The sequence below is a fragment of the Anopheles stephensi genome, chromosome 2 (genome assembly GCF_013141755.1).
Source record: "Anopheles stephensi strain Indian chromosome 2, UCI_ANSTEP_V1.0, whole genome shotgun sequence".
NCBI classification, from domain to species: domain Eukaryota; kingdom Metazoa; phylum Arthropoda; class Insecta; order Diptera; family Culicidae; genus Anopheles; species Anopheles stephensi.
In genome coordinates, this window is record NC_050202.1 from 20,341,736 (window position 1) to 20,367,915 (window position 26,180).

The 26,180-nt window shown below is 47.9% G+C and overlaps 5 protein-coding genes across 7 annotated transcripts; 2 read left to right on the forward strand and 3 right to left on the reverse strand.

Annotated features, from left to right (window-relative positions):
• The first annotated feature begins 195 nt into the window (after positions 1-195).
• On the forward strand, positions 196-2,925 carry LOC118508062 (NEDD8 ultimate buster 1-like). Its single transcript, XM_036047517.1, has 4 exons — positions 196-859; positions 933-1,143; positions 1,217-1,459; positions 1,525-2,925. Exons 1-4 carry the CDS (start codon positions 474-476, stop codon positions 2,596-2,598), a joined length of 1,914 nt encoding a protein of 637 aa, XP_035903410.1. The 5' UTR covers positions 196-473; the 3' UTR covers positions 2,599-2,925.
• A 1,660-nt stretch (positions 2,926-4,585) lies between these two features.
• Positions 4,586-13,567, reverse strand: LOC118507110 (putative ATP-dependent RNA helicase SoYb). The gene is made up of 11 exons (XM_036045112.1): positions 13,221-13,567; positions 12,897-13,127; positions 12,567-12,825; positions 11,579-12,488; positions 11,011-11,266; positions 10,753-10,932; positions 9,809-10,654; positions 7,635-8,068; positions 6,661-7,557; positions 6,319-6,574; positions 4,586-5,986 (listed from the first exon to the last, which is right to left on the reverse strand). Exons 1-11 carry the CDS (start codon positions 13,389-13,391, stop codon positions 4,928-4,930), a joined length of 5,499 nt encoding a protein of 1,832 aa, XP_035901005.1. The 5' UTR covers positions 13,392-13,567; the 3' UTR covers positions 4,586-4,927.
• Positions 13,568-14,486: 919 nt separating this feature from the next.
• On the forward strand, positions 14,487-15,957 carry LOC118507605 (28 kDa heat- and acid-stable phosphoprotein). Its single transcript, XM_036046278.1, has 3 exons — positions 14,487-14,770; positions 14,970-15,437; positions 15,539-15,957. Exons 1-3 carry the CDS (start codon positions 14,761-14,763, stop codon positions 15,571-15,573), a joined length of 513 nt encoding a protein of 170 aa, XP_035902171.1. The 5' UTR covers positions 14,487-14,760; the 3' UTR covers positions 15,574-15,957.
• Positions 15,958-16,031: 74 nt separating this feature from the next.
• LOC118507604 (UPF0488 protein CG14286) lies at positions 16,032-16,904 on the reverse strand. The gene is made up of 2 exons (XM_036046277.1): positions 16,577-16,904; positions 16,032-16,509 (listed from the first exon to the last, which is right to left on the reverse strand). The coding sequence occupies exons 1-2, from the start codon at positions 16,815-16,817 to the stop codon at positions 16,103-16,105; spliced, it is 648 nt and encodes a 215-aa protein (XP_035902170.1). The 5' UTR covers positions 16,818-16,904; the 3' UTR covers positions 16,032-16,102.
• A 212-nt stretch (positions 16,905-17,116) lies between these two features.
• On the reverse strand, positions 17,117-24,639 carry LOC118507606 (SET domain-containing protein SmydA-8-like). Of its 3 annotated transcripts, none has more exons than XM_036046281.1 (5): positions 24,372-24,638; positions 23,185-23,300; positions 18,736-18,875; positions 18,512-18,652; positions 17,117-18,444 (listed from the first exon to the last, which is right to left on the reverse strand). In XM_036046281.1, the coding sequence occupies exons 2-5, from the start codon at positions 23,209-23,211 to the stop codon at positions 17,175-17,177; spliced, it is 1,578 nt and encodes a 525-aa protein (XP_035902174.1). In that variant the 5' UTR covers positions 23,212-23,300; positions 24,372-24,638; the 3' UTR covers positions 17,117-17,174. The 3 variants fall into 3 exon arrangements, with proteins under 3 accessions (XP_035902174.1, XP_035902173.1, XP_035902175.1); XM_036046280.1 differs by having other exon boundaries at positions 23,185-23,719; XM_036046282.1 differs by having other exon boundaries at positions 18,736-18,872; positions 23,185-24,639.
• Positions 24,640-26,180: the final 1,541 nt, after the last annotated feature.

The window sequence follows — 26,180 nt, forward strand, 5'->3', positions numbered from 1 at the left end:
GACCAGATTCTTAATAAGCTGCTCAAAAAACTCCTTTTCTCTTAACTACAAAGATTTTAGGCTTTTTAGAACTCTAATTCACATTTTAGTAGCTTAAATAATTAAAATATCACAAGTATCACACTTCGGAAACAACCACCCTGTACTGTACGAGTTTGTCACACCTTTCCTATCTACACCTCGCTCAATGTTCGCAAAACGTCACAACACACAACAATCGCTTTGTTTTGTTTTTCCCCTGTTCATTCTTTGTTTGGATTAATCAGCGAAAACGTAAAACCGACCGCAAACCGGATTGCCATGTCCGGTGCAGCATCCGGCCTGTCTTCCTGTGTTCTGTAACGCGTTCCTCGGTTCACATCGCAGTACTGTGTGGCCTTATCGAAACTAGTCAATTCCAATCGCTTGTCGCAGCTTAGCTATCCGTCCACTAGTCAGCCAGTCAGTCAGTCAGCGCACATACATTCTCCGCGATGGAGTTGTTACAGCACGAAAACCGTCTGATTCAGCTGCGTGCCAAATTAAACGAACGTGGCATAAAGCTATGGGAAGTGCCATACTTAACACCGGAACGTCAAAGCCATGAGGCGGAAGTGCTCAAGCTAGCCGTACAGCTTGGTCCCGAGCTTGGCATATCGACGGAGCTGTGCCTCGAGGGGCTAACAGCGCTGCAACGCAATGCACTGGAGAAACTGCAGGCGAAGGATGAGTTCCAGAAGACGGGCATTGCTACGGTTAGAATCCGAGCGCCAACACAGACCGGTTCGAACCGGGAGTTTGATTTGAAGGTGAAGATTACGGAACAGGGCAGCCATCTGTGCGAACTGATCGGTCATCGGCTTTCGTTGGATGCACGCAAGTAAGCTGGAGCGTAAGGGTTGTACGGACGAAGTAAGATGTTATAAAAGGGAATTTGTCTGCCTTTCTTTTAGGATAAAACTGGTTTGTTCGGGAAAAATTATTAGCGCTTTGCACCCGCTGCAAGAGCAAAAGGTGACGAACGGTTCCACAGTAATGGCGCTAGTGCTGGCACACAGCGAGGAGGAAGCGAAACGAGAATGTTCCACGTACGATCGTGTGCACAAGATACGCACCGACGCTGAGATGCTGATAAACGAGAATGATAGTTCGAATTTCTTAAGCGTAAATATCTAATCAGCAATGTTACAAAAACTCTAGCTATTTAATATATGTATTTTTTACCATTTAATCCTAGCTTGAGGACCAATCGGGAAACGCGATTTATCTTCCCAAAGACGAGAAAAAATCACTCCTGATGGCGCTTACACTGTACGAGAAAGGCAAAGCCGCCATGAAGACAGGCAATTTTGAGGAAGCGCTTCTTCTGTTGCTGGAAGCGGACCATGACTTCCGGTCGTGCAATTCTCAGCTGCTGGACGTCGTCGATAACTACGCCCTGCTCAATCTGGACATTGTCTGGTGCTACTTATGTTTGAAGGTAATCACATCCCACTTAAGTTAGACTGGGACATTGTGATTATAAAATTGTCTTCCCAATTACAGAATCTAAACCAACTGCCCGACGCGGAACAGAGACTCAAGGTGTGCGAGCTAAAGTTTCAGCAGAGCTACGGCAAGAATATGCAGCGCGTGACAGCCATCCGCGGCGAACAGTCGAACGAAAAGATTCTGCTCGTGCGGCTCCATCTGCTGAAAGCGGTCCTGTTTTACCACCAGAACAAACGGGACGACGCCCGCACCATGTTCCGCGTGGTGGAAACGGAACTGCTGAAGCTTCGCATCGATGACGACTGTCTGAGCCGGCTGATGGAGTGCGGCTACTCGATGAAGGAAAGCCGCATAGCGTTGCGTGCCTGCTCGAACGATGTGGAAGCTTCCATCGAGTTCATTCACAACCGGCGCCAGACGCGCGAAACGAACGAAAAGCGATCGGTGCGCGAACGGAAGCTTTACAAAGTGATCGATCACGATGCCTCGGCCGGCGAGCGCATCAAGCTCGAGCTTGTCGATCAGCTGATGGAGATGGGCTATCCGGAGGAGTTGGCTGGGCTGGCGTTGAAGAAAAGCGCTAACGACATCAACGGTGCGCTGAACGAGCTGGAAACGAATGGCGCAGGTTTGCAGAAGGAGCTGCTGCGTACGGTATCGGTAGACAGAGAGCTAAGACAGCAGCTCGAGACGCTTGGGTTCGATGGGGAAATAGCGAAGCTAGCGCTCAAGCTGATGGCAAACGATTACGATCGTGCCACCAACTATCTCCTAGCGAACGTACAGAACGGTCGCTACAGTGAGGAACTGCTGTGCGCTATTGCCGACTGGAACCGGACGAAAGCTGCAGGCAAGCCAGCCGCTGCTGCAGACACACCGAGCTCATCGGCCGATGGAAGACCATCGACAAGCAAAGGCACAGCCAAAAGCTCCACGCCGGAGGAAGACGACGGCGCTCAGAGGGAAGAGAAAAAGCGCAAAAAGGAAATGCTTGACATACTGTTCAAGAGCTTCTCGCAGGACATACGGACGACGGACGAGAATTCCCATTTGGATTTGCAGCTCGACGAGGAAGGAAAGCTGCTGGAGCAGTACAAGAAGCTGCTCGGCATGGACACGGACCAATAGGTGCCAATATAGGTGTAGTAGGAAGGGTAAAGGTAGCGATGTTAAACACGAGTAGCCTTTTTGTATTTTTTTTAAATAGAGCCTACTTGATGCGGCCTTCCATATGAACGCATACTGACCCAAGATCATAAGGCGTAAGGTAGAATTGTTGTATTTTGTCCATCGTTTCACCGTTTCGGAAAGGGAGGTTATGTCTTCCGAGCACGCAAGTCGCAACGGTTGGAATGAAGTCCACTTAAATCGGACGACACACCACTTGTTTTATTCTTTAACCAGAGAACGTGCGTATTTAAAATAAAATGGACTGATTTATGATGAAAATATAAACGTTACAGGAAGCTCTGTGGGGGAAACAATCCATCGTCAATAGTGTGGGCTCGTGCCCGTGTGGGTTTGCGGCAGTTAGAGGCGGATTTGTCCATTACGCGTGTCGTCGTCGAGGCATAACAAACGTAAACATTCAACGTTGACCACGTTGACACTAAGTCTTTGTCGAGGGTGATGCTCTGCAGTGACGCTCCCAGGAAGTCGCATCCGGTCTCAAAAGTCGTCTTCCGATTTTGAACCTTCCTTGTGAGCACGTATGAGTCTACGGTTTGAAAGTCCTTCTCATGTAACCTCTTGCTAACCTTTTGATAAGTTTCCGGATGGTGTACTTAAGACCCCAACAGGTTATGTTAAATAGTAAGTCCCGTTCAGCTTCTTACAGCACAGCACTATTTTGAAGTGGGCCTTAATGTGGGGCCTTAATTTGAGAGACAGATTTGAAATCCAAAGCTCATCTTCCTTTTGGGGGGCAGTAATGTACTCTCTGTTCTGCTGCCGGAATTGCTGTGCTGCGTCAGGTAGGTGTCATCATACAATATAGAACCTGACCAAGTTTTCCAACCAGCATCTGCTGAGCGATTGTCTACTGCTTAGTAGAATTGATCTTGTCCGGGCATTTCTTCATCTTCTGGGAGGTCGTTCTGAAATCCGATCACCATCCACTTAACGTCGCCCTTCGTCTACCTAACGGTCACCTAAGTCCACCTTCTAAGGTCAGCTCTCCTTTGCGTCATGCAATAGTTGAAGAAGTCCATCTCCTACAATTCAATCTGTTGGGGCTAAAGTCTGAATAGATGCCCCCGTATGCGTATATTTCACGCATCCTGCTTCGGCGACCGCTGGCGATAGAAGAGCGAGATAAAACTCCGCATACACACACACCGCACCGAGTGACATTTGTCACTCGTCGGGTTGTGAAGCCTAGTACACAAGGCTGTGTACTAAGCACGGTTTCGACACAACCGTATCTCCACAACACCAAGCAACCAGATACTTAGAAGGTCCAGGTGCAGCACTGTTGGGTGGCCGCAACCAAACATACGAGGGTCTTCTCATGTGATAAGTGTTGGGTTGAGTGACCCTTTGTAAGGACGATTGGGCAACTGCTCACAGACGTGTGAGAAGTGAGACCTCCCGGTAGCTCTGCACTCACTGAAGGGCAATGCGGTCGAAGAGTGCGAAGACCTGCCTCGTGAGGCCGGAGAGTGCGGAACAACCTTTTTGAAATCGAAAAGGGCGCTCAGAGCCCCAGAGTGATACTTCTTACCTCGTGATGGGCGGATCTTGCCGAACCTACCCGGATCGGAGCCATCCGTAACCGACCCGGTATCGTTGGAGTTCGGGTTGGACGTCCTAGTTCCAACGATTTCGAGTTGGATCTGTGAGTTCGACAAGTTCGCTTTAATCCATGGATCGTCCCGAAACCGCTACGGGTCGACGATTCGGACTCGTTGCACCCACGGGTCGTACTCGATCCCTACAGGAACAAACGCGACTCCGGGTCGATCCGTAAAAAGAGATCACTACTGCTAACACATCACGAACTGAATCTTCAAATGTGTACATTGAATCGCCACAGATGAGCTAAGCTGTTAACGCACGATAAAATCTCGGAAGCCTCCCTCATCATCACGATCAAATTAAACGCCAGAAGAAAAAATAAGCCGTATTAAATTCCGTTTTGTATTTACATCCGTTACACAGTTTACATTTGCTTCATAATCGGCCATCTGCCACATTCGAACATCCGTAAAGTCATATAAAAAATCATACTATTTCTTATCCTTCCTTAACCGTAAGATTCAAATCACGATCCTTGAATTTCTTGTGGAAGAACTTGCTGCTTGTTTCAATGTTTGCTGATGAAAGTTTCAGTCCGAAACCCATCAAATTGTCTGTTAGTTCAATTAATAGAAATTTAAATTGTTAAATGGTGTGCCTTAAAGTAATGTAACATTTTCAAACGCTGATTTCCCCCAACAGTAAGAGATAAAACTGTAGCTCAGGTCATGTTAAGAAACACCGCTTCCTCGTCTTCCAGCTCCGAATCAACGTCCCGCTCATTCCCGGACTGTGAACTCTCCGGCGAGCTGTCCAGATGCGCCTGCACCAAACTGTTCCATCGATTCTTTTTGGTCGTTTCGTCCGTACTGGCATCACTATCCTGCCCCCCGCCACCATCGGTGGCCACCTTAATCCAGGGCATCTTTCGCCCGCCGTGGTTGTGCAGCTTGGGCCAGCGCATACACGGTACGAGCTTCCGCAACCGTACCACTATCGAAAGGCCCCGCACTTCGTGCACCGTATGGCGTGGATCGATGGCGCTGAACAGATTCAGCGGCACAATGTACCGCTCACCGCCATCGTCCGCCCGCACGAACTGCAGCAGCAGCGAGGTATGATTCACCACCAGATCGTACCGTTCCACGTCCGGTGCATGCACGCGCAGCACCACAAAATATTTGTCCTGATCCCACACGGTCAGCGGAAACCGGTAATCGGACACGAGTGGCGCTAGGTGCAGCAGCTTCCGTTCCTTACGGGGCCGATTTTTCCGTTCCCTTTCTTCGTCCGCAGTTTCCTGCGTTTGGGCAATCGTCGGACCCGTGGAAATGGCCGGCGGTTCGCTGATTGCTTTCAGCTGACTCTCTTCACCCTTGGGTGCTGCCGTAATGTCTTTCATCATTTGCATTAGCTCGTCGTGCGTAAAGTTCACCTGCATGTATTCATCGTCCGTGTCCGCGACCGTACTGGCGCCCTCGTCCCGCTCATCATCACCCGGCTCGATTCGCTGCAGCAGCGCGAGCCTGTCGTACACAATGTCCGAGATGATGGAAAACTCATCGGATGCATTGCCGTCGGCCAGCACCATCTCGTACCGGTGGCAGCCCTCGATACGTTCCGGACCGGCGCCCCACGGAAGGACGCGCGTAACGGACGCATACATTGTCCCGTGGTTATGCTTTTCCAGCCACCGGTCGTAAATGGCGTCCGAAGTGTCGTCCGACCATTCGGTGGCACCGTTCGGCGGTTGGATGTGTGCAAACGATCCCTTAACGGCCTAAAATGGGGAAACAAAATGGAAAATGGATACATTATGCTTATTATGGGAAGTCTAAATTTGTTCTGTAGTAAGCCGGTGTGGTAGCAATATTGCGCTGGTAAGATATGGCTCCGAAGCCTTTGGAAGGTTAGCAAGGGTTCTCCGCACCCGGTGTTCCTGCTCTCATCGATGGAACAGGCACTTCTCGGATACTATCGACGTAAGGAGCACAGCGAGCTCGTTGGCTGGATCAAGTAAAGTCCATACTTCCTGGAGACGGATTGGACTCCACACCAGACAGGAGATCCTAAATCAAATGCAGAAAGGCAGCTCTACTAGCTCTATCTTACCAAAAACGGAACTGCACGCAGTAGCCGGTCGGAGATTTTGTACAGCCGGTCACACTTGAACGTGCCACCGAAATCGAGCAGAAACACTTCCACCCCACCGTTGCCACCGTCCTCCGACAGCTGCACTACACGTCCACGGTGGTAATTGTTCTCGTAAAACACGAGACAGTGCTGCTGCCGGTGTGGATTCTCGAGCGGTTTCAGCCTACTTTCGTCCTGCACAAACTCTTTAATCGCCGCATCAACTTCCGCTATTCTGGCGGGAGGAAAGTGGACCAACAAGATACGATTAGTAGGAGGAAAAAGTTTGCAGTACGATAGCTGGAGCTGGGGGATTCTTACTTATCGCATCGGTACACGAAAAAGTTGTCCGGCGCGAGATAGTGGCCAATCATTACGTTGTACGCACTGTTCACCCGAAACGAATCGAACTGGTACCGATCTGCGTCGTGCTCGATCGAAAGCTCTTCGAACGAGCTGGCTGAGGATGAGTTGGTATTGTTCAACTCGGCTGGCGCTAAGGGTTTGCTGGCCACTGCCGGTTCACATTCGACCAACGTATCATCGGGATTTAAATCATTGCTTGATGCTCCGTCATGACACGCTAGCGGTTCCACGGTACCTTCACTCCCCAAATTCCCCTCATTCGTTACTTCCCCTGCTGTACTACTCTCCCTCCCACCGGAATCCGACTGAGCTAGAAAAAACGTTCTCTCGCCCGAATCGCTCGAACGCTGCTCCTCCTCCTCCACATTATCCAGCCCGTTCTCGTTCGTCGTTTCCTCCCCAAGACGTATCGTTTGCATGGCCAGCTTCTCACAATCGGCCACAATCGTGCGAATCTGCTCGAACGATTTCTTATCCCCGATACCGTACTGCTTCGCAACGATCGTTGCACCCACACGCTTCGTCGTTACGGTCGTCTTCACACCCTCCAGCTGTTCCGTCAGATGCAGATCGTCGACCCACAGCGTGTCCTTGAGCGCCAGCAGCACCGTACTCTTCACGTAACAGTTGGCCCGATTTTCGTGCTCTTCGATCCACTGGCGCACGGTTAGGGTGGCCGTTTTGTCCCAATCCTGCTCGTGATCGTGCGGCACGAGGGCGGCAATGCGCACGTTGGTGGCATGCCCGGGCAGCTGGCGGAACTGGTCGGGCAGATGAAGCAGGGCGGCGGACTTTACGTGCACCATCCGGCCGGTGTCGATCAGTTGCAGCTGTACCTCACAGTTGTCCACACTGGTGAGAGAGAGAGAGAGAGGCAATTTATTAGATTCTTTTCTACTGTTTTGTGGATTTCAAACAGTTACACGCACTTTGATTCGTCGAAGTTGATGATGCGACAGCGCGCATAGTTCTGCTCGTGGTACACGGCGCACAGCTCGTTCCGGTGCGGTGCACCATGCATCCGATGGCGGTCCTCGTTGGCGTAGTACGCCTGCACAGTAATGTCCTGCACCATGTACCGTCTGCCATCGGTCAGCGCGGTCCACTCGGTTGAGCCGACCGGTTGGTGCGCCTCCAGCCGGACGGCGTAGTGTGCCGGCGAGAACACGTGACAGACCTTTAGCCGAATGACTCCATCGCGCGTCGGCAGTGTGTCTGGGGCCAGATCGTCCGGTGTGAGCGCGTGCCGGAAGACGCAGCTACGGATGCTGTGGCACACGGCCAGACCTAGCACGTGCGTGCAGAGCATGGAGACGGCGCGACCGTCGGCGATACGGGCGCTTTCGTGAATGCTTCGAATTCGCTGCAATAAATAGGTAGCGCATCGTCCGATTAGAGATCTGTGTGTAGGGGTGGTCCGGTGGCCGTGGCGATAACGGTGCCGATCTTCACACGGCAGGACCGTGGTTTAAATCCCATCTAGACCACCTACCCGTACGCAAGGTTGACTACACTTTGCTGCGGGTAAAATCAAGTCACAGGAAGCCAGAAATGGCAGGCCGAGACCTCTCGAGACTTTGGCAAGAGGAGCGAATGCAGGGAACTCCAGAAAATCAGAGTGCGTTGTGGACCAGAAAGGACTTCAGACTTAAGGTTCTGATCTCCAAACAGAGCTTCGGAACTAACCATTCAACAGCCAAAGATCCTGTGGCAGTGGGCTCAGTATTTTAGGGAATAAACAAGCAACTAAGAGCTGCAGAGACAGAGACGATAGTTTCCTCTAAGAATTATGATGTTGCAGGTATCAAGGGAACAGTCAAATCGAAATTGGAGGTTTCTGAGGTAACAGGTAACAGGCATCTAATCCAAAGACAAGAAGCAACGCTAGAGATTAGCAACTCCGGTGCGTCAGAGCGTGTAGCGGACCAGCTAAAACTTTAGACATAATAAGGATCTCTAGTCCAAATACGGATTAGGAGCTAACCAGTTAACAGTGCCAAAGATCTTCTGACAGTGAGCTCCGCAGAAACTACAAAACATCAGGGTATAGCTTAGCTGCTTCCTACTTAGCTACTGATAACATTTGAAAGAACATCTGGCGACTCCAGAACCATAAGGCGTCTGGATTCAATGGAACAGACAAATCGAAACTGGAGGTTACTGAGGTAACAGGTGTGACATCTAGTCCATATTAGATGTAACAACGCTAGAGATTAGCAACCCCCGAGAATCAGAGTTCGTTGCGGACCAGAAAAGACTTCAGACTTAAGGTTCTGCTCTGCAAATACGGACACGGATCTAATCAGTTAACAGCCAAAGATCCTGTGGCAGTCTGCTTAATATTTTAGGGAATAAACAAGCAACTAAGAGCTGCAGAGGCTATACTATAGCGGGCTAAAGTTTCCTCCTAGCTACTGAGAAAATTTGAAAGATCACCTGGCGACTCAAGAATTATAAGGCTTCAAGTATCAATTGCTGATCAAGTGAAGCTGGAGGTAACTGAGGTATCAGGTAACGTCTAATCCATATACAAGAAGCAACGCTAGAGATTAGCGACTCCAAGGACATTGCGATGTTCGTTACTAATATTACAGATCGACTCACTGGTGATCTCTTCAGTGAGTTTATAGCGCACTGAAACATATCAAATACAGAGATCTTGACGGTCTGAGCGGTCCGGTGGCCGAGGCGATAGTGGCGCCGGTCTTCAGAAAGCCGGAACATGTCTATGTCTTAGTGCCAAGGAAAGAAGAAGAGATCTTGACATGCTCTTGCTATAAACTGATCACGTTTTATGTCGTCTAAAGCATCATTTAACTTCAACATCGCCTAAAGTATAGAGATGTTCAGATACTCGCATTACAGTTGTGACTGCCAATCGGTCACTACATACTGCAACTAGAGGAATCGCGAGGGACACAGCTAGGACTCTCTGCGTTCGAGAGGAAGATCCTCACAGCAGGGAAAGACTTCGAGGAGTAATGAACTACAAATGGAAGCTAGAGCGCAGAAATCCTTGGAATACTTTGAACTTTCCTTGTTCAAAGAATAAAAATAGGGTTTTAATTTGTGGAAGAGCAAGCCAGCTCGTCGTCTCACTTACCTTAGCATACTTGATCAGCTTCTCCGGCACCTGCGGTAGATGCAGCTCGAGAAAATCGACCAACCGCGGCAACTCCTGGTTGTTGTTCTCGTTCAACAGCACCAACGATGACGGTTTGCCCTTGCTCGTCGGCGCACCGTCGGCCGCCAGGTACGGCGACTCGTAATACTCGAACGAGCAGGCATACCGTCGCGTAAACGTGGACCAGGTCGGTGGTAGCGAATAGTGCACGATGTGCTGTGCCCGCGTTATCTTCAGCTCGCCCAACACTGCATCGCTGCACACAAACACCACCATATCGCCCGGCACCTGCTCGTCCCAGTTCCGGAACCCGGCATGCTGCAGCAACACCATCCGCTCGCCGCACACGGTATGGTTGATCGAGCCGTGCTTCAGCGCATTCACGATCGCTGCCAAATCGGCATCGTCCTTCCCGAACACGATCGTCCGCTCGTTCCGATAGTCGTGCTGGCGCAGCTGCCGGATCAGCTCGAGCTCTTTCTGCGCCTCGCCGGCAAACAGCCGGAACCGAAATTCGGCCTTCGCGTACACGGCCGCCTCGAGGAAGGCGCCGATGCAGACGATCATGTTGTGGTAGCGCTGCAGAAACAGCCCAAGCACCGGCACCCAGCAGCTGGCCGTGACGATCATCTGCAGCCCCTCCTTGTCGCAGGCTTTACACACCAGCCGCAGTTCCGGCGCAAAGTTCGGCCATATCGCTTCGATGTTATCGATCACCACCGTTTGAATGCGCCGGCGGGTGAATGCTTCCGGTGCGCGTTCGTAGAGCCGCCGGTAGCCGGGTGCTGTCGTTACCAGGATCGCACACCCATTAAAGAGGAGATTCTAGTGGGGAAAGGGGGGGGGAGGGAAACAAAGGACGAACAATTCGATCATAAATTGGTAGGAACGGTTTTAACCACACGGTCACGGTAAATGCGTACGCAAGTTTTCGTCACCGTCCGAATGCCGTAACATTCCAGCACAGCCAGATCGGTGTGCGCGGCCGAGTTGAGCAGCTTCCGGCAGAAGAACGCGATCCGTTGCACTTCGCGCGATGAGTAGCATACGATGATGGCTACCGGGCCGCTTCCCGCCGGTACGAGTGACTCTTCTATTTGTCTCTAAACAAAAAAAAACGGAGAAAAAAAGCGACATTAGCTCGACTGGCAGGAAAACCGCGGGCACGATCGGGAACATACCTGCACCCCGGAACAGACGGCCGGTAGATAGGCAAAGGTTTTGCCCGTATTCGCTCCGTTAACGCAGATAAACGAATTGTCGCGCAGTATGTGTGGCCAGGCGTAGGCTTGCAGCCGGTGCAGTTTCGTAATGCCCAGCTGCTCGAGGTTCTGGTGCACACGCGGACTGAAGTTGGCCGCCTCGATACGATCGATCGGATTCGGCAGCTTGGCACCGTGCACCAGCACTCGATGATGACTCCGGCGGGAGAATAAACTACAACCAAGACGCAACCGTGTTAGTAACAGCCGTACTACTTCATTTTTATTAATATTTAAGCTCAACTTCAAACGTGCCTTCATTTCATCATAATAAACCTCTAAACGTAGGGTTGCTAAAGGTTGTAAAAAATAGTCAAATGGTGATAAATGCTAGGATTGGTTTGGTGTGCTTCGAGCACCCCACCTTACGAGCCGTATTAAAGAGGATAAATAATACTTCAACATTCGCATACAGTCAATCCACCGATCGGGATTGCTACCGTATAAAGGGAGTATTCAGTGGCAATTCATCATATGTTGCGCTTACCATTTTTCGTTCTGTATTACTTTTTCGAATCGTTTCAAGGCCGCATTGCTCTCGACCGTGGGCAACTTCTCGGACGGCAGTAGGCTATCGAGCGGGACGGCCACTGGTGCGGCTAGCGGCAACATCGCTGAAGAGCTCGCTGGCTCACCGGTAGGAACGGTTGGTTTCTGGAGGCTTTGTCTTGCCTTTGCTTTGGCAATTTTTTGTAGAAACTTTTGTGTCGATCCACCACCGTTTGTTACTGCGGCTGGAGTTGCACTGTTCGCCTGCTTCGCCGTCGGTACAGTTTCGTTCGCCGTTGAACTCTGCACCACAACGGTCGGCTTGCTCGCATGTGCCTGCATAAGCTTATATTCATCCTCTACCGATTGGGCAACGTCAAACGTTAGCGAATGCGGACCCATACGGATCTGGTCTAGTGTGCTGTCCTGTAGCCGCCGGGGGGACGAGAGAGCTTCCGAGGGCGCCACGGAAGGCTCTGTTGCTTGCAAAGTGTTTGGTTTTGTCGTCGGTGCTGGCTCCTTACTGCCGCCGCCCTTGACGGAAGCATTTTTCAACTTTTGTGCCATTTGGTATCGCATTTTTTGATTCAACTTTGACGATTTCTTGCTGCCCGTTTCGCTCGATGTGCTCGATCCGGCGTCGCCTTTTTGTGAACCTGCCGTGGACAGGGTACTGTTTGCGGCGGAAGCTCGCTGTTGCTCCATAGCTGGCACGGCACTGGGTGCGGGTCCCTTTCGCTCAACGCCAACCATGCTGGCCGATTCGTCAAAGTTGAACTCCGTTACGCTGTTGGAGGCAGTTGAAAGCCGGCGTGTTCTGACTTTCAGCTCAAACGCTTCGGAATCGAACGATCCGTTAACGATCGATGAGGCGCGGCTGGAGCCCACTGTTTGGCTTTCGAATATACCTGTGGGGGAAAACGGAACGGAACAAAAAAAAAATTGCCATCATTCGAAAGGAGGGGACACACACACACACTACTTACAAGCCAAAAAGTGCTTCGAATCCACAATCATCCCCATGGCCTGGTCGGACAGAACGTTCACCGCGTTAAACGTCTTGCTTTTCGAGTAAAAGAACAGATCGCCAAACTCGATCGTATCTTTGCCGATCGTATACGAGGTCACGTTTGTAAAGCAAACCTTTTCGATGCCTTCGATCAACGAGCTGAGCATTTTGATGGCGTCCTTGCTCCACGACAAGCATTCCGCTTTGCGGATCTGTTCCTCTAGCGGATCGTACACCTATGCACAAAGGGAGAAGAATGCTTTAGCTTGGCTTAAGGGATATAAAAAAAAGGTAAAAGCTTCCTTACACTGCTTGCGGGTAACACGTTTCGTATCAAACCACACTTTACGAGCGAGTTCGAACTGTCCCGAAACTTTTCCGGCAGTGGTGTCAACTGCTGGATGTCGCTAGCGACCGCCGGATAGCCTTCGTCGATCAGCCACAGACGATAGGAGGAAAGTCCCTTGTGGTCCTCTATAATGCCCTGCACGATGCAACGGGTCCAGCATGTGAGCGACGGAATGTAATAACCAACGACCTGGAAGCAATAAACAAAAAAAACCGGTTCAAAGGGATCGCAATTTACAAATGGTGCCTGCCGTTCGCATGGTCAGACGGCGTTTCCGTTTACCTCGTTCACTTCGTAGTGTTTCTTCTGCTCGTTCGCGTGGTGCTGGTCACAGTACTCATCGATCGCATCCCGCAGCTCTTTCAACTGCCTTTTCTGGCTTCCCGGATGGAATGGTTTGTACCAAAACTTGTGCGGGTGCACAAAATGCGTGATAAAAATCTGATTTTCCATTTTGCGAAGCGCGATTTTTACGGATGCCAAGCTTCTTGGGCCAAGCAGGGAAACCGCGTGTAGAAAACGATAATGCCGGTGCTCAAAAACAATAGGTCCAAGAAACGCTGATTCGCAGAAAGACGTCCAGTTCACAAATGCGCGGATGTTTACCGGAACGCCATTGCCTGACAGTTCAGTGTGCGAGCGAGACGGGGCATTTGATTACCTTTCGACCCAATGGCACAGGGTGTAGCAGGTTGGCATCCTGCAAGCTTGAATTTTTCAAAAATATTCACGACAAGTGTTTAGAAAAATGTTTTTTACATTTAGTCTTTTTTTCCATTTTGTTTGGGAAAATTATTTATATAACGCAGTGTTTTTTGTCTGTATTTTATTTATTTTATTTTAAATATATTAAGAATGACGTGTTGACGCTGACGATTACATATTCACAAAAAAGGCATTTTCTTCTCTGTTATTTGTTAAATTCCGTGCATGCTCGGTTTTTTCACCTGTAGCTACAATTAAAACCCCGTTTTCGTTGGTTTTTTGTATTATAGTTTAAGTGTTTTAAGCTGCGTAATAAGGCGTTTAGTTGTTAACTGAGCGATCCGGAGACCCAGGCAATAACGACCCCGCCGTTCCATCCTGTCTGGCCATCCAGCTACGGATAAAAACAAATCAAGAAAGCCAGAAATCGCAAACCAAGAACTTTCGAAGTTTTTTTGCGCTTATCAGACATAGCAGTTTTTGTTGGAATGATTCCTTAATATTGATTTTTTTAAAATAAGACCAAAGTTTCGATAAACGAGCAGATGTAGAATTATTCCATCGATTAGATCACATAGGAAAAATTGTATTTTGTATTTCTGAGTAGGTGAAATAGCGTACGGTGAAGAAGTCCCGGGATTTTATGTTCCTTTATTTCATGCAAATAGTTTTTGGTGCTATTTTCACTCCTTTTTGATCATTTTACAATAATCTGGTGTAGAAAGCATGAAAATATACACTTCATTCATAAATGCTCCTCATTAACGGAGCTGCGTACCCTGCAAAACCATTTCTCCACCGGTTTTGCACCTGTTGGTCGCGGGCTGTCACTTTTGACAGTTGGCCCATTGGCTTGTGTCAAACGGTGAATGCTTTTTTTGCTGCATCTTTTCGCGTACACGTTTGGAGGGCAGCAGCGAAACTAGATTTGCAGCGGGTAGAAAAGTGAATTTTGGGTTGTGCAAAATCCCTCCGATAGTCAAACGCAGCCGGAACACCAACGGGCGGACACTGAATCCACGGCTTTCCTGGTGGTGCTATCAACTCGAAACAGTTTTAGCTGTGATAGGAACGCGCTTCCCCGAATCTTCCCATCCGAAGCACACGACGCGAAATAATGCCGCGAGGTAGCTACTGTTTGCTTTGTTGTAGCCAAAATGGTTGCGGGAAAAGAGTGAAAGAGATGGAGAGAAAGCAAAACAAAAAAAAAAAGATGCAGTTCCACATCCACACATCCACACATATACACTAATACACCTTACGATCGAACAACAATCGGTGGCTCCTCGGATCGCTGATTTTTGTTTCTCGTTTTGCCGTTTGTAGGAAAGTACGTTAACCACAAGGGGCGCAACCGCAACTTTACCAACCCGGAAGAGCTAGAAGCTCAGCGCAAGAAGGACGAGGAGGAGAAAAAATGGCGCAAGACGCGGGAACAGGACTCGGACGATGAGGACGAGGACGGGGAGGAGAACGAGGATGGGGAGGATGATTCGGACGAGTCCGAGTCGGACGACGATAAGGCGAAGGGTGCACAGTCGGTCATACAGATACAGAACCCGAATCGTGTGGCAAAGAAGTCCCACCGGAAGGTGGAGGAAGTGGAGGAGGATGACGAGCCGCAGTTGACGCGCCGGGAGAAGGAGGAGCTGGAGAAGCAGCGGGCAGCGGCCGCCTACCAGAAACGGCACGCAGAAGGCAAAACGGCACAGGCGAAGGCAGATCTGGCACGGTTGGCCATCATCAAGCAGCACCGTGCGGAAGCGGCGGCAAGGCGTGAGGCTGAAAAGAAAGGTACATTCCGACACCGAACCGATCGTGGATGTTATAATTAACTCTTATCTTGTATTCTCTCTCTCTGTCTCTCTCGCGCGCGTGTCCTTTCGGTTGCCCAGACAAAGAAGCCAAAATGAAGAGTGCCGCATCTTAGAGCTTACAACCGTGTAACGAGAAGCAGCTGTAGGTTAACGACGGTTCGTCCACGAATTATCACGCTCCATCTTTATGCTCCACCGCTGATTATTACCCGATCGTTGGTATACCTGTCCCGGATTTCGGTTAGAGCTGTGTTTGCTTTGTGAGTGTGAGTGTGCAGCGTGTGATTCTTATGCACTCTCCTACCCACCACCACCTTCCCCCGTCCTGGAGCCATGTCAACAAGACACGAATTCCCAATTCCCCAATCCCTACTTCTAGTTGGATAAGTCTAGATATCGCAACACGTTCGGATTCTTCCCTTTTCCTTCTGCTAGAGTGTTGTACATCGATACGCAGTAACTTTAATTGTACGATAAATATAAAACTCTAATCGGCCCTTACTGTTTTTATCTGAGTACCATGGGTATAGTTGGCGAAATTATCTCATCCAAATTGCCACTGGTCGGTATCATTAGTGACACGTTGACCGAAACACATTTCGTCCGGTTAAATTGCTTTTTTTTTATTAAAGTAACATCAATCTATTCACTACTCACATTAAAGTTAAACCGGAACTGATTATCCGACGGCACGATGATGCCGACATTCGTTTTTCGAACAGTTTTCTTCACTTCAGCTTGCTTCTTATCCGCAGCGCCAGTAGGTGTTGGTTCCGGTTGATGCTCCGGTTCGTTGCCGTCAACAGTGAAATTAAACTTAAAATCCTTATCACCAGATAAAACTGTCGCTTTCTTCACGAACGTGTGCTTGGCGGGTGCATCCTTCGACTTCTCGAACCGTACACTGTCCGGATTGAGGGACATCGTTTGCTCCTCCGCGGCCATTTTACTCCGATAGTCACCGAACGTGGTGCGCATAATTTGCCGCTTGCGGATGATCGGTTGTGTGCCGCTTTTCAGTGTGTTGATCAGCTTGGAAGTTTCCTCGACTGAAAACGTCATTTAGAATTGAGCAGGTGTCTACACCTAAAGACACTTCGAAAAAGGACAACATACGCTTTTTGTTGTTTTCACGCACGTTCGGTAGGTTGAGGGTCGTTTCCAGCTGCTGGATGCACCAGTACAGCTCGAGCTCAAACTGCAGATCTGCCTCGGATGGTGCGGATGTATCGGATCCGGTGCCGGAAGTAGCAGGTGCAGCGGCTGCTTGGGCTGCCGGTGTTGGGATGGAACTGGGTCGCGGGATCGATTTAAGCTTGCCGGTGTTTTTGTGTAGTTTCAGCTTTGGAGGGGCCATTTTTAACAGAGCGTTCTTGCCACCGGTCTGGAAAGTGTGGAGACGACGGATGTTTTGGTTGTTTTTCTGTGTTTTTTTTTCTCAAAAACACACGGCAAACGTCAAAAACGGTATGTTTGTGGTTTTCGACTTCGAAAACAGCTGTCAGAATTCGAAATAGCTCGGGCGGCAACCGCGGCTCGGGATAGCCGACCATGCGTATTGCATAACTTTAGGCGTCTTTTATTAATCTCTTCCAAACGTCTGCAAAAAATAGATCATAAAAAATACTCGACAAATAATAGTAAACTCCAAAAATAATAACTTCAAAAGGGATTTATTTTAAAAGAAAACTCCTTTTACAACAATTCTCACTGTTTATACAGTTCCCATATTTTTAAGTGCATCCCTAGCCGCCTCTGCTATGCCATACTCCGGCGAGCCTTCCGGCTCGAGTGACAATATCCGCTCACTTTCCCTTAAAAGCCGTTGCACTTCCTTCAACCGACGGCGTAGCTCCGCTCGTTGAATTACTCCACTCTGAAACAATTGTCCTGCCTCTATCAACAGCGGCACATGCATCTCGTACATGATGGTACCCCTCAGTCTACTAAGCCCGGGCTCCAACTGATCCACTACCTCGAGCAGATCTCGACAGAGCGTCTCTTTGCGCTTCAGCTGCTCCTGACTGAGCTCCGGTATGAGATATCCCTCAATCTTCCCGTACAGCTCACAGAGCGAATGTTTCACCGACAGCAGCAGATAGTGGTTATCGTGCAGGACCGTGCTCTGCGTGTGTAGGAATGCTTCCAATCCGCCGACATCGTTCCCACCGATGCATTCGAGCTGTTGGGATAGTTTTTCGAGCAGCAGTATAACCGACTCGCAGGACACACTGTTTGGACATTGTTGGCAGCGCCATTCCGATTGCTGATTGAGTGGGTTCGCTGGTAGGATGAGTCCTCTTCGGCATTTGGTGCATCGGAGCGCACTGCAGTACGTGCCGAGCTCGGTAGCATCGGAACACCGACGACAGTTGCAGTCGAAGAACTTTTCTTCCTTTAAATGCTGCCGTCGTTTCAGTGTTCCTTGGAGGATGTGTGCGTAGGTGAGCGTAAGTGACTCACCCGCTTCTACATCTCTCAGGACTCGCACTGTAAGATGGTGTGTCTGGAGATCATCCGTGTGGCCCGTGTTCGGTGTACAGTCGTGCATTAGGAGACATGCCTTCGGGAAGAGTGCACGAGCCTTGATCGGATCTTGGCCCACCTCGAACGCATTAACCTCGATAATGCCGCAGATGGTGTGGAGTTCCAGTTCGGTAAAGTCATCGGTGAATCCCCACTCATCCCGGATTCGTCGTACAATCTCTTTCTGGTTACGGTTCCATAGTTTAGGTATCTGTTGACGAACATCGTTCAAAGGATCCATATCCAGTAGGCGATCGTAATTGACCGGATCGACGGTTTTCAGCAGCATGCAGCGCAGTGTAAGTATGGCTTCGTACATCAGCTTCTGCTGGACGGGAGTGGACGGTTGGAGTAGCTTGTGGACTGCCTTATCCCGCAGTGGAATGCATTCTAGCTGTCGGTGAGTGCTTAGACCGTGACAGTTGGGAGCACATAGTCGCCAGTTACAGCTGTCACATCTGCGGATTAGTTAAAGGGATGAATGAGTTGAGTGATGTAAACAGTACGAGGCCCTCACGATCTTACCTGTACACCTCGCTACCCGGCGTAAAGGAGCTGTGACAACCTAAGCAGACTGGTTCAGTTTCTGCACATGGACCCACAACGAGCGGTGGCGTTTCGATGATGACTTCACCTGCTTTAAGGTCTCGTGAGGCAACAAGATATCTGAGAAGATGAGTCGAAAAAAGGGAAAATCCAAGGTAAGTATAGCTTTGATAACTAGTATAGTAAAGGACCACAATTATTACCTGCCAACCTGCTCGGAACGTTTCAATGCGTAAGGTGTACTCTCTTCCAAATGACCATCAACTGCACTGTCCTGTTCTGAGGTTGTCTGAGCATCTTCCTTAGAATTCCCAGATGCGTGGCTCTGCTGTTTCTTATGCTTCTGCAAGGGAAAACCAAACAAAAAAGGGCAACTCTGAGCAGTTTTTAAAAATTAACATCCTCGCTATGACAATAACCCCAAATTTTCCCCCGATTGTTGTAAATACGAATTAATCCACCTGTTATTCCAACCCATGTCCGTAACGCTCGAAAAAAAAAACGCTCCCAATTATGGATGCACCACGCTGTAGCTTCCTGTTTACAGAGTTAATTAATTAGCCGGGTCCGTGCGTGTACGATGGTGGACAGGGATCCGCCGGATGGAGTGTTGGTAACCGCTCAACGCTTGAAATCGTGTTATGCATTTTTGCATGCTTGCCCTTCATTGATTATTAACGAACGTGCGCGCACGCTGTTGTGTTATTGTGCGAATGGATTGCATTTGCATGCATTTATGCAACATTGAGCGCGGGGACGTTCATGTTGTCCTGGTATTTTTTTTTCGTTCGTTCGTTGCAACCCCATCCCCATTTGATTTCCTCCAAATTTTAATTCTTTTTTATATTCTGCGGTAAGCGATGACACGTACACGAGTGTTCGACATGCCGACTTTCTGAAGAGCGTTCAATTTTTTTGTTTTGAGTCCCCCGGAATCCCCGAAATGGTCGAACGTTGAGCATGAGCTGGAGTGGTTTAATGCTTTTCCGGCGCTTGTCTTCTCTCGTTAAATGTTTAATTATTTTTGCAAAAAATGCTCGCACACACACACACACAACCCCGATACAGATAAGCATCGAAGCGAAGGGAACCGAAGGACCCATGCAAACATGTGGGAATAATTTTCAGTCAGTCTGATTAATGGTTAATCAAAAGGAATGGTAGTCGCTGGATCGTTTGGAGTGTTTGAGAATGAATCATTGATCATTAGCTGATTGGTGTATGCGGGGTGTGATGCGTTTTAAAGTGATTGATTTAATATTTTAAAAGAAACGATGTGAAAATCCTATTCAAATGAGATGGTGAAAACACATTACGATATTATACTCCTGAAATTATGCAATGCTCTGTTGTATTAGAAGCTATATAGGTAGCAATACGGCATTACGGTGATCTTTCAGAAACAAAAAGCAATTTAGCATTCAATGCCAATCCGTTATCCCGGCCGTTCTGGCGGACACATCAACACCATCACTCCATTTCAATTTGGGCCTACCACGTCTCCTCTGTCCGTGTGGACGGACTAAAAGGGCTTTACGGGCTGGGTCGTCCGGTGTCATTCTCATGACGTGTCCAGCCCACCGGAGTCTAATTCGCTGCACGATGGTAAGATCGTCGTACAGCTCGTCAAGCTCGTCATTGTAGCGGCTCCTCCATTGTCCTTCCACACATACGGGGCCAAAAATACTTCTGAGCATCTTCCTCTCGAACGCGGCTAAGAGGGCTTCGTCAGTCTTGGACAGAGTCCATGTCTCAGAGGCGTATGTGAGTACTGGGACTATAAACGTTCTGTACAGTCCCAGCTTCGTCCGTCGCGACAGGTATTTAGAGTGGAGAAGTTTCCTCAGGCTGTAGAATGCCCGGTTGGCAGCCAGCACCCTTGCACGTAACTCAACATCAATGTTGTTGTCGGTGCTGACTTTTGACCCCAGATAGCTGAAGTTTTTGACGACTTCGAAGGTGCGGTCACCTATCTGTACATCACCCCTGCGTAAATCAGTGTTTGTTAGCAGGGCCGCTGGTGGTGCCACCATCATTTTGGTTTTCGCCTCGTTAATCTCCAACCCGAGGTTCTGTGCCGCACGCTCGATCCTTTCATAAGCTTCTGCTACATAGGAGAACCTCAAACCAATGCTGTCTATGTCATCAGCGTATGCCAAGATCTGGATTGATTTATGGGAAATGTTCTCCGAAGTTTCCCCTCTAAGTTCCGGATGGCTCTCTCTTGCGCCGGATTGAAAAGGAGACAGGCAAGCACATCTCCCTGGCGCAAGCCCTTGGTGGTAGCAAAGGGCCCTGAGAGTTTTCCATCCACCTTCACCTGGCATGTGATGTTGGCCATTGTCATTCGTACAAGCCTGGTAAGCTTGGCCGGGATTCCAAAAGAGCTCATTGCGTCGTACAGTTTTACCCTGGCTATGCTGTCATAGGCGGCTTTAAAATCAATGAAGAGATGGTAAGAGAGGAGCTGTTGCTCCGCCATCTTCTCCAAGATTTGCCGTATCGTGAAGATCTGGTCGATGGTTGATTTTCCGTTTCGGAATCCTCCCTGACAGTTTCCGACTATCTGTTCAACGAATGGGACAAGTCGAACTTTTTATTGTGCCTTATTCTTCTTATATATTCGCTCAAAAATATTTTACAAACATGAGTAAAAATATCAAACAGACGTTCAATTATTCTTCTTTTCTCGAATCCTCGAGACCACGAAAAGATTTCGGGTCTGCCATTTGTGGCTTCCTGTTACTTGATTTTACTGCCAGCTGGATAATCAGCCATCCAATAAATAGGGGTGGTCCGGTGGCCGAGATGACAGCGACGTCGGGGTGGTCTCGATGGGATTCGATCCTCTGTTCTGTCGAGTAAAAACAAGAACTGCAATCGCCTCAACCACCGAAACGCTCCAAAGTCAAAGAATCAACAACGAACTCCAGTTTGCTGCTAATTTTGTTAGAAGGATAACACCCTGCTTAGAGGATATTTTTATTGCCCATCCTAGGTCAGATTGATGATAATTAATCACATTGCATACTTTCTGGGGCTACTAAGCATCTATAATCTGCGTAAGCAGGGGATCAAGGAGGAGGAAACTCACTTTTGTTTTATTAAATCAATTGTTCATTATTAGTTGTAATAAATTAATTGCGTTGGGATTATTATATGAGAAATGTTTTACGGGCATTGGGAATCGTTTTCCAAACATCAAACGGTTCATGAGAGCTCTATGCGTATGTTGTACAAAGAACCGGCCATAAATACCTTGAATTGCTCGATAGTTTTACTAAGGAAACGATTTTAGTTGGGAGGATTCAATTAATTTTAAAATTCTACGTAAAAATGATACTGTGATTAAACCTCTACTGCTAATTGAAAGAGATCTGATCCGGACTGTAACATTATACGAAACTGCAATCGATGCAGCTACTTGAAACATTCTCATGCTCCAACCAGGGAAAAATACTTTCCGCAAGTCTTCTGTGTGATGTGTTTTTAAAAATAAACGACTCAAAAAAGCACACCTGTTTGCCTGTCGCTACCGGCTTCGGGATGATGCGGGAAAACAAAACAACACCAAAACAGCGAAAAAAAAAAGCGTTATTCACTCTCTCATTTAGACAAAAGCAAAGCGAATGAGGAAATGGAAGAGAAACATGCCATTATCTCATCTGTTTGCACATAGCACGCGCATCCATGTGCGTGTGTGTTTGTGTCTATTCGTGGCGACAATATGATGCAAGTAGGACGAACGTAGACAAAAAAAAAAAAAAAAACCGACGAATAACACTGAATATGTTCGCGTGTCGCACAACCCACCCGCGATGTTTCCGTGGAAGGAATGATCAGTTTCTTGTGAAAATGCCACCAAATAGTTGTCGTGCGACTCGTGGTGAACAATTGGCCTCGAGGCAAAATGGTGGTACCGCCCGTACGTAGCCGAAAGCCGAGAGAGAGAGAGAGGAGATACTTTATAATTAACTAAATAATTGTTAGCGTCTTGCGTGTGCGTCACGTTGCGGGAAGGGTGTGCGCATATGTGTGTGTGTGTGTTTGTACGAAATAGAACGATGGTCCGTTGTTTTGCTGCGAACCGAATGGAGACGTCGGCAGAATTGTCGTCTTACACGGTTAATGTACCGTGACCGGGAGGATGCACTCGCGGTCGACGCAGCGAACGAGCGTATGTCTTTCAACACCATTCCACAACGGTGTGATGGGTTTGCTGTACACTGACAGGAATGTGTTTTATCGTTTAAGTGGAATTATTTCTAAGAAATAACTAGGCTGTGTTCAAAGGCACTGACTGGATTATATCGTGCTTTAAATGTTTGTGGCAATTGCGCCTTGTTTAACCTTAATGACCGGTTCTACATTTAAAAAAATTAGAGTACTGCTAATTTAAAGGAGAATTTGATAAGTATTTTTTTAAGTAAAAGTACAATAAATTACCAATGAACAACCAGACCATTACAAGCCTTGAACTACCAGGCGCCTCCATTTAATAAAACGATTGAGGTGTTCTTTGTTAATATTTGACTAGCATGATCGATTTAGTGAGTGAGCTTAGTTCTACGATTTGAGTTAAAATCTCAACTGTTCTACCACAATCGAAATTGACCACTCTGCCATGTCAATTTGCACACACAAATCCATACCTTCTTCTTCTGATGATGTGACGGCATGCTGTCTGTTTCACTTCAGCCAAACACTGCACTCGGTGCGCTAGAACAACTGCACTTAGAACGGCTGCAAAATCTTCAAAACCGATCCGCTTCGATCGGATACGAACGTTTCACTATCGAGCGTGCAAACTGATGCGTGTGTTTCACGGTAAAATCTCGCCCTGCGTACGGCGTGTGTGATGGCTTTCACGACAAATTTCACTCTTCTGTCACCAGGCACGCCAACGGCCGAACGTCCCCGCCGAGCAAACGGCCGGCTCAATCGGACGTTGGAATATAGGGTTTTTCTTATTTTTAGAACCACAAATCAACGGTCCCACAAAGTTACACACAGACGGGATGGTCGCTTGCTGCTTCCCGCTCTAGCCCATCAAGATGGTGGCCGTTCCGTTTCACTCACTCGCGTGCTCGTTTTTCGTCGTTCGAATCGCGCTTGATTGAGCGTGAGGCCACGGTTCACTTTCACATCGGAAATGCATGAAACTCAAGTCGAACGCAGCGAGTTCGCCTTCACCGATATAGTTATTTATTTATTTATTTATTATGGTCTCCCACCCGGATCGACATGGAGCCACCTGGGCCAAACCGCGTGAGGTTAACACCGTACCACCGGACAGATGTTACCGATCAGCTTGCAGTAGTTGTAGCATCATTTCACGGTCATACATAGAGGAGGCCGGTGTGGTTGGTGCAACTTGTTGCTTCCAACCAGTCACAGTTTGACACATCGACACACCGTGCGTTGCCGTGTCGCGTGACGTACGGTCAAACTCACCGTGACAAATGATGGACCGATTGGGCAGGGTGAACGCAGAGGGTCGCTGATTCAAAGTGACTCGCTCTTTTTTTCCTCTTTCATGCGTGTCTGTACGTGCGTGTGCTCCCACGAACCCACCGCGCAAGGTTCCCGGTAACTTGAGATGCGTCTGTCAAACAGTCAATTAAACTGCTGCTGGTGAGGGTGCGTGTGGCCCACCGTAAAACACTGCCCTAATGCTAATTTTACTCTCAATCAAAACGATTCCCAAGTGTGTGTGTGTGTGTGTGTGCGGGAAGTTGAAACAAAAGCGAAAGAGTCCTGGTGACAACTGTCTCTTCCCTCGTTTGAAGCTCGTTCACGGTGACATGTGTCAGCTGCACTGTTTCACTTTTTCACTCACTCAATCATTCTCTTCCTGACGGTAACCCTTTCTTTGACTATTTTTGGTAACAATTTTCCTTTTTAAGTGTAGCAAAAACCATGCATCTTTCGTTTCGTGGGAGCCGTTTAGCGAGAGCTTGCGACTGGCGACTTCTAAGCGACGTTACGTACTGATGGCGTTGTGTCTGCCGAGATGCATCGGAAACGGTGGACGAACTGTGTGTTTACTGACGCGCATAAACGGCCGAGATTTCGTGAAACTAAAAGCAAATAACATTGGCGTGGCCGGCTCATCTGTTATTTTTTGTGCCGTGTCGTTTGATGCGCAACGTTGTTCAGTGACCACAAATTGGCATGAGTGCAACTCAAGTGTGCAGCATCAACGATATGAATTTATTATTTTTGTATACTATTGGTGCATGTGCAACTTTGCTTTCTTAATTTATTCAAACAAAAGTATTGCTAAAGAAGAACCTAATTATTAAAAATTAATCAAATAATAGTTTAATTTATTGTTAAACATCTTCTTTGTACAGTTTTAGGATTCACCTTTCTCTTGTCCAATCCTTTAAATCTAGTTCGACTTATCAATCTTGAGACTCGACAGTATTCGGTGTATAATTTTTTATGTTGAACTTATGAAACTATATTGAAATGCATCCTATACGATGCAATCAGGAGAAGAGCAGCCTGTTTATTTAAGTGAACAGTTTAAAAAAAACAATACTCACATGAACACCAACTGAAACAACCCTAGCTAAATTCAACAAATGCATACATGTGGCGCAAATGAAGGCCGCTTTGTAAATAATCACATCATATTCGTACGCAATCCCTCATACCGAAACATTAGCTCCATGCGCATCATCCATTCACAAGACCACCATACCATCAAGCGCGCCTTCTTCCCCCATAAATCGGTTGGATCGAAACGCGAAAATCAAAAAGTACAATTATAAAAGTGATGAATGGAGGCAAGGGCCGAACACCGTGCAATGTGTGGCAATCGAAAAAGGCCCACACCACACCACATGCCGTAAGATTTCAATATGGACAGCGTTTCTGGCCTGTTTCGTTCGGGCGCATTACATATTTCGGATGCGAAACGCGTTACGCCACCCACCCAGCGAACGATCGGGGAAATATTTTGTAAATCTCAGCACACCCGGTCAGTGAGCGTGTGGAAGCGTATCGGGCGAGATGGTTTTGAATCCGTCGTCAGCGAAATAGTGCGAATGGATGGATGAAAGGATGATTTCGGGCGGATAATTTTGGTGGCGAAAGGCGAAACATATTCGATACACGGTATACGGTATGAGTTATGGAAAGGAATTTGCTTGACGTGTGGAAGAGAGAAGTAATGGTCTAGAGTCTGTAGTGCTCGTTTAAAATTGATTTTGGAATTTGAAAAAGTGTTAAATGAGTATTGAATTCGATTCAAAATATTGCCTTTCGAAATAATATTAAATATGTTAAAACCCATCCAGTTAGATATTTTAATGCATGAATCCAAGACATCGATGGAGACGCCTGGTGTTTGAAGCAATTTTTTGTTAATTCATTTATGTTAAAACCATGTAATACTAAAAATGATCTCAATCTTATAATATTTCATATTTTTATCCTCTAAATAATAAATTGACACGCATAAAAAAATCCGATGCCTTTTAATTACCTAAAAGAATAAAAAAAGTGCCATTCAATAAATTCACGATAATATATCTATTTGGCTTAAACAGATGCATTTTTAAGAGTGTGCTGAAATTTAATTCTTACGATGAGCTAGACACTCGACTAGACGACTTTTAATTAGCAAGGCAATTATTTT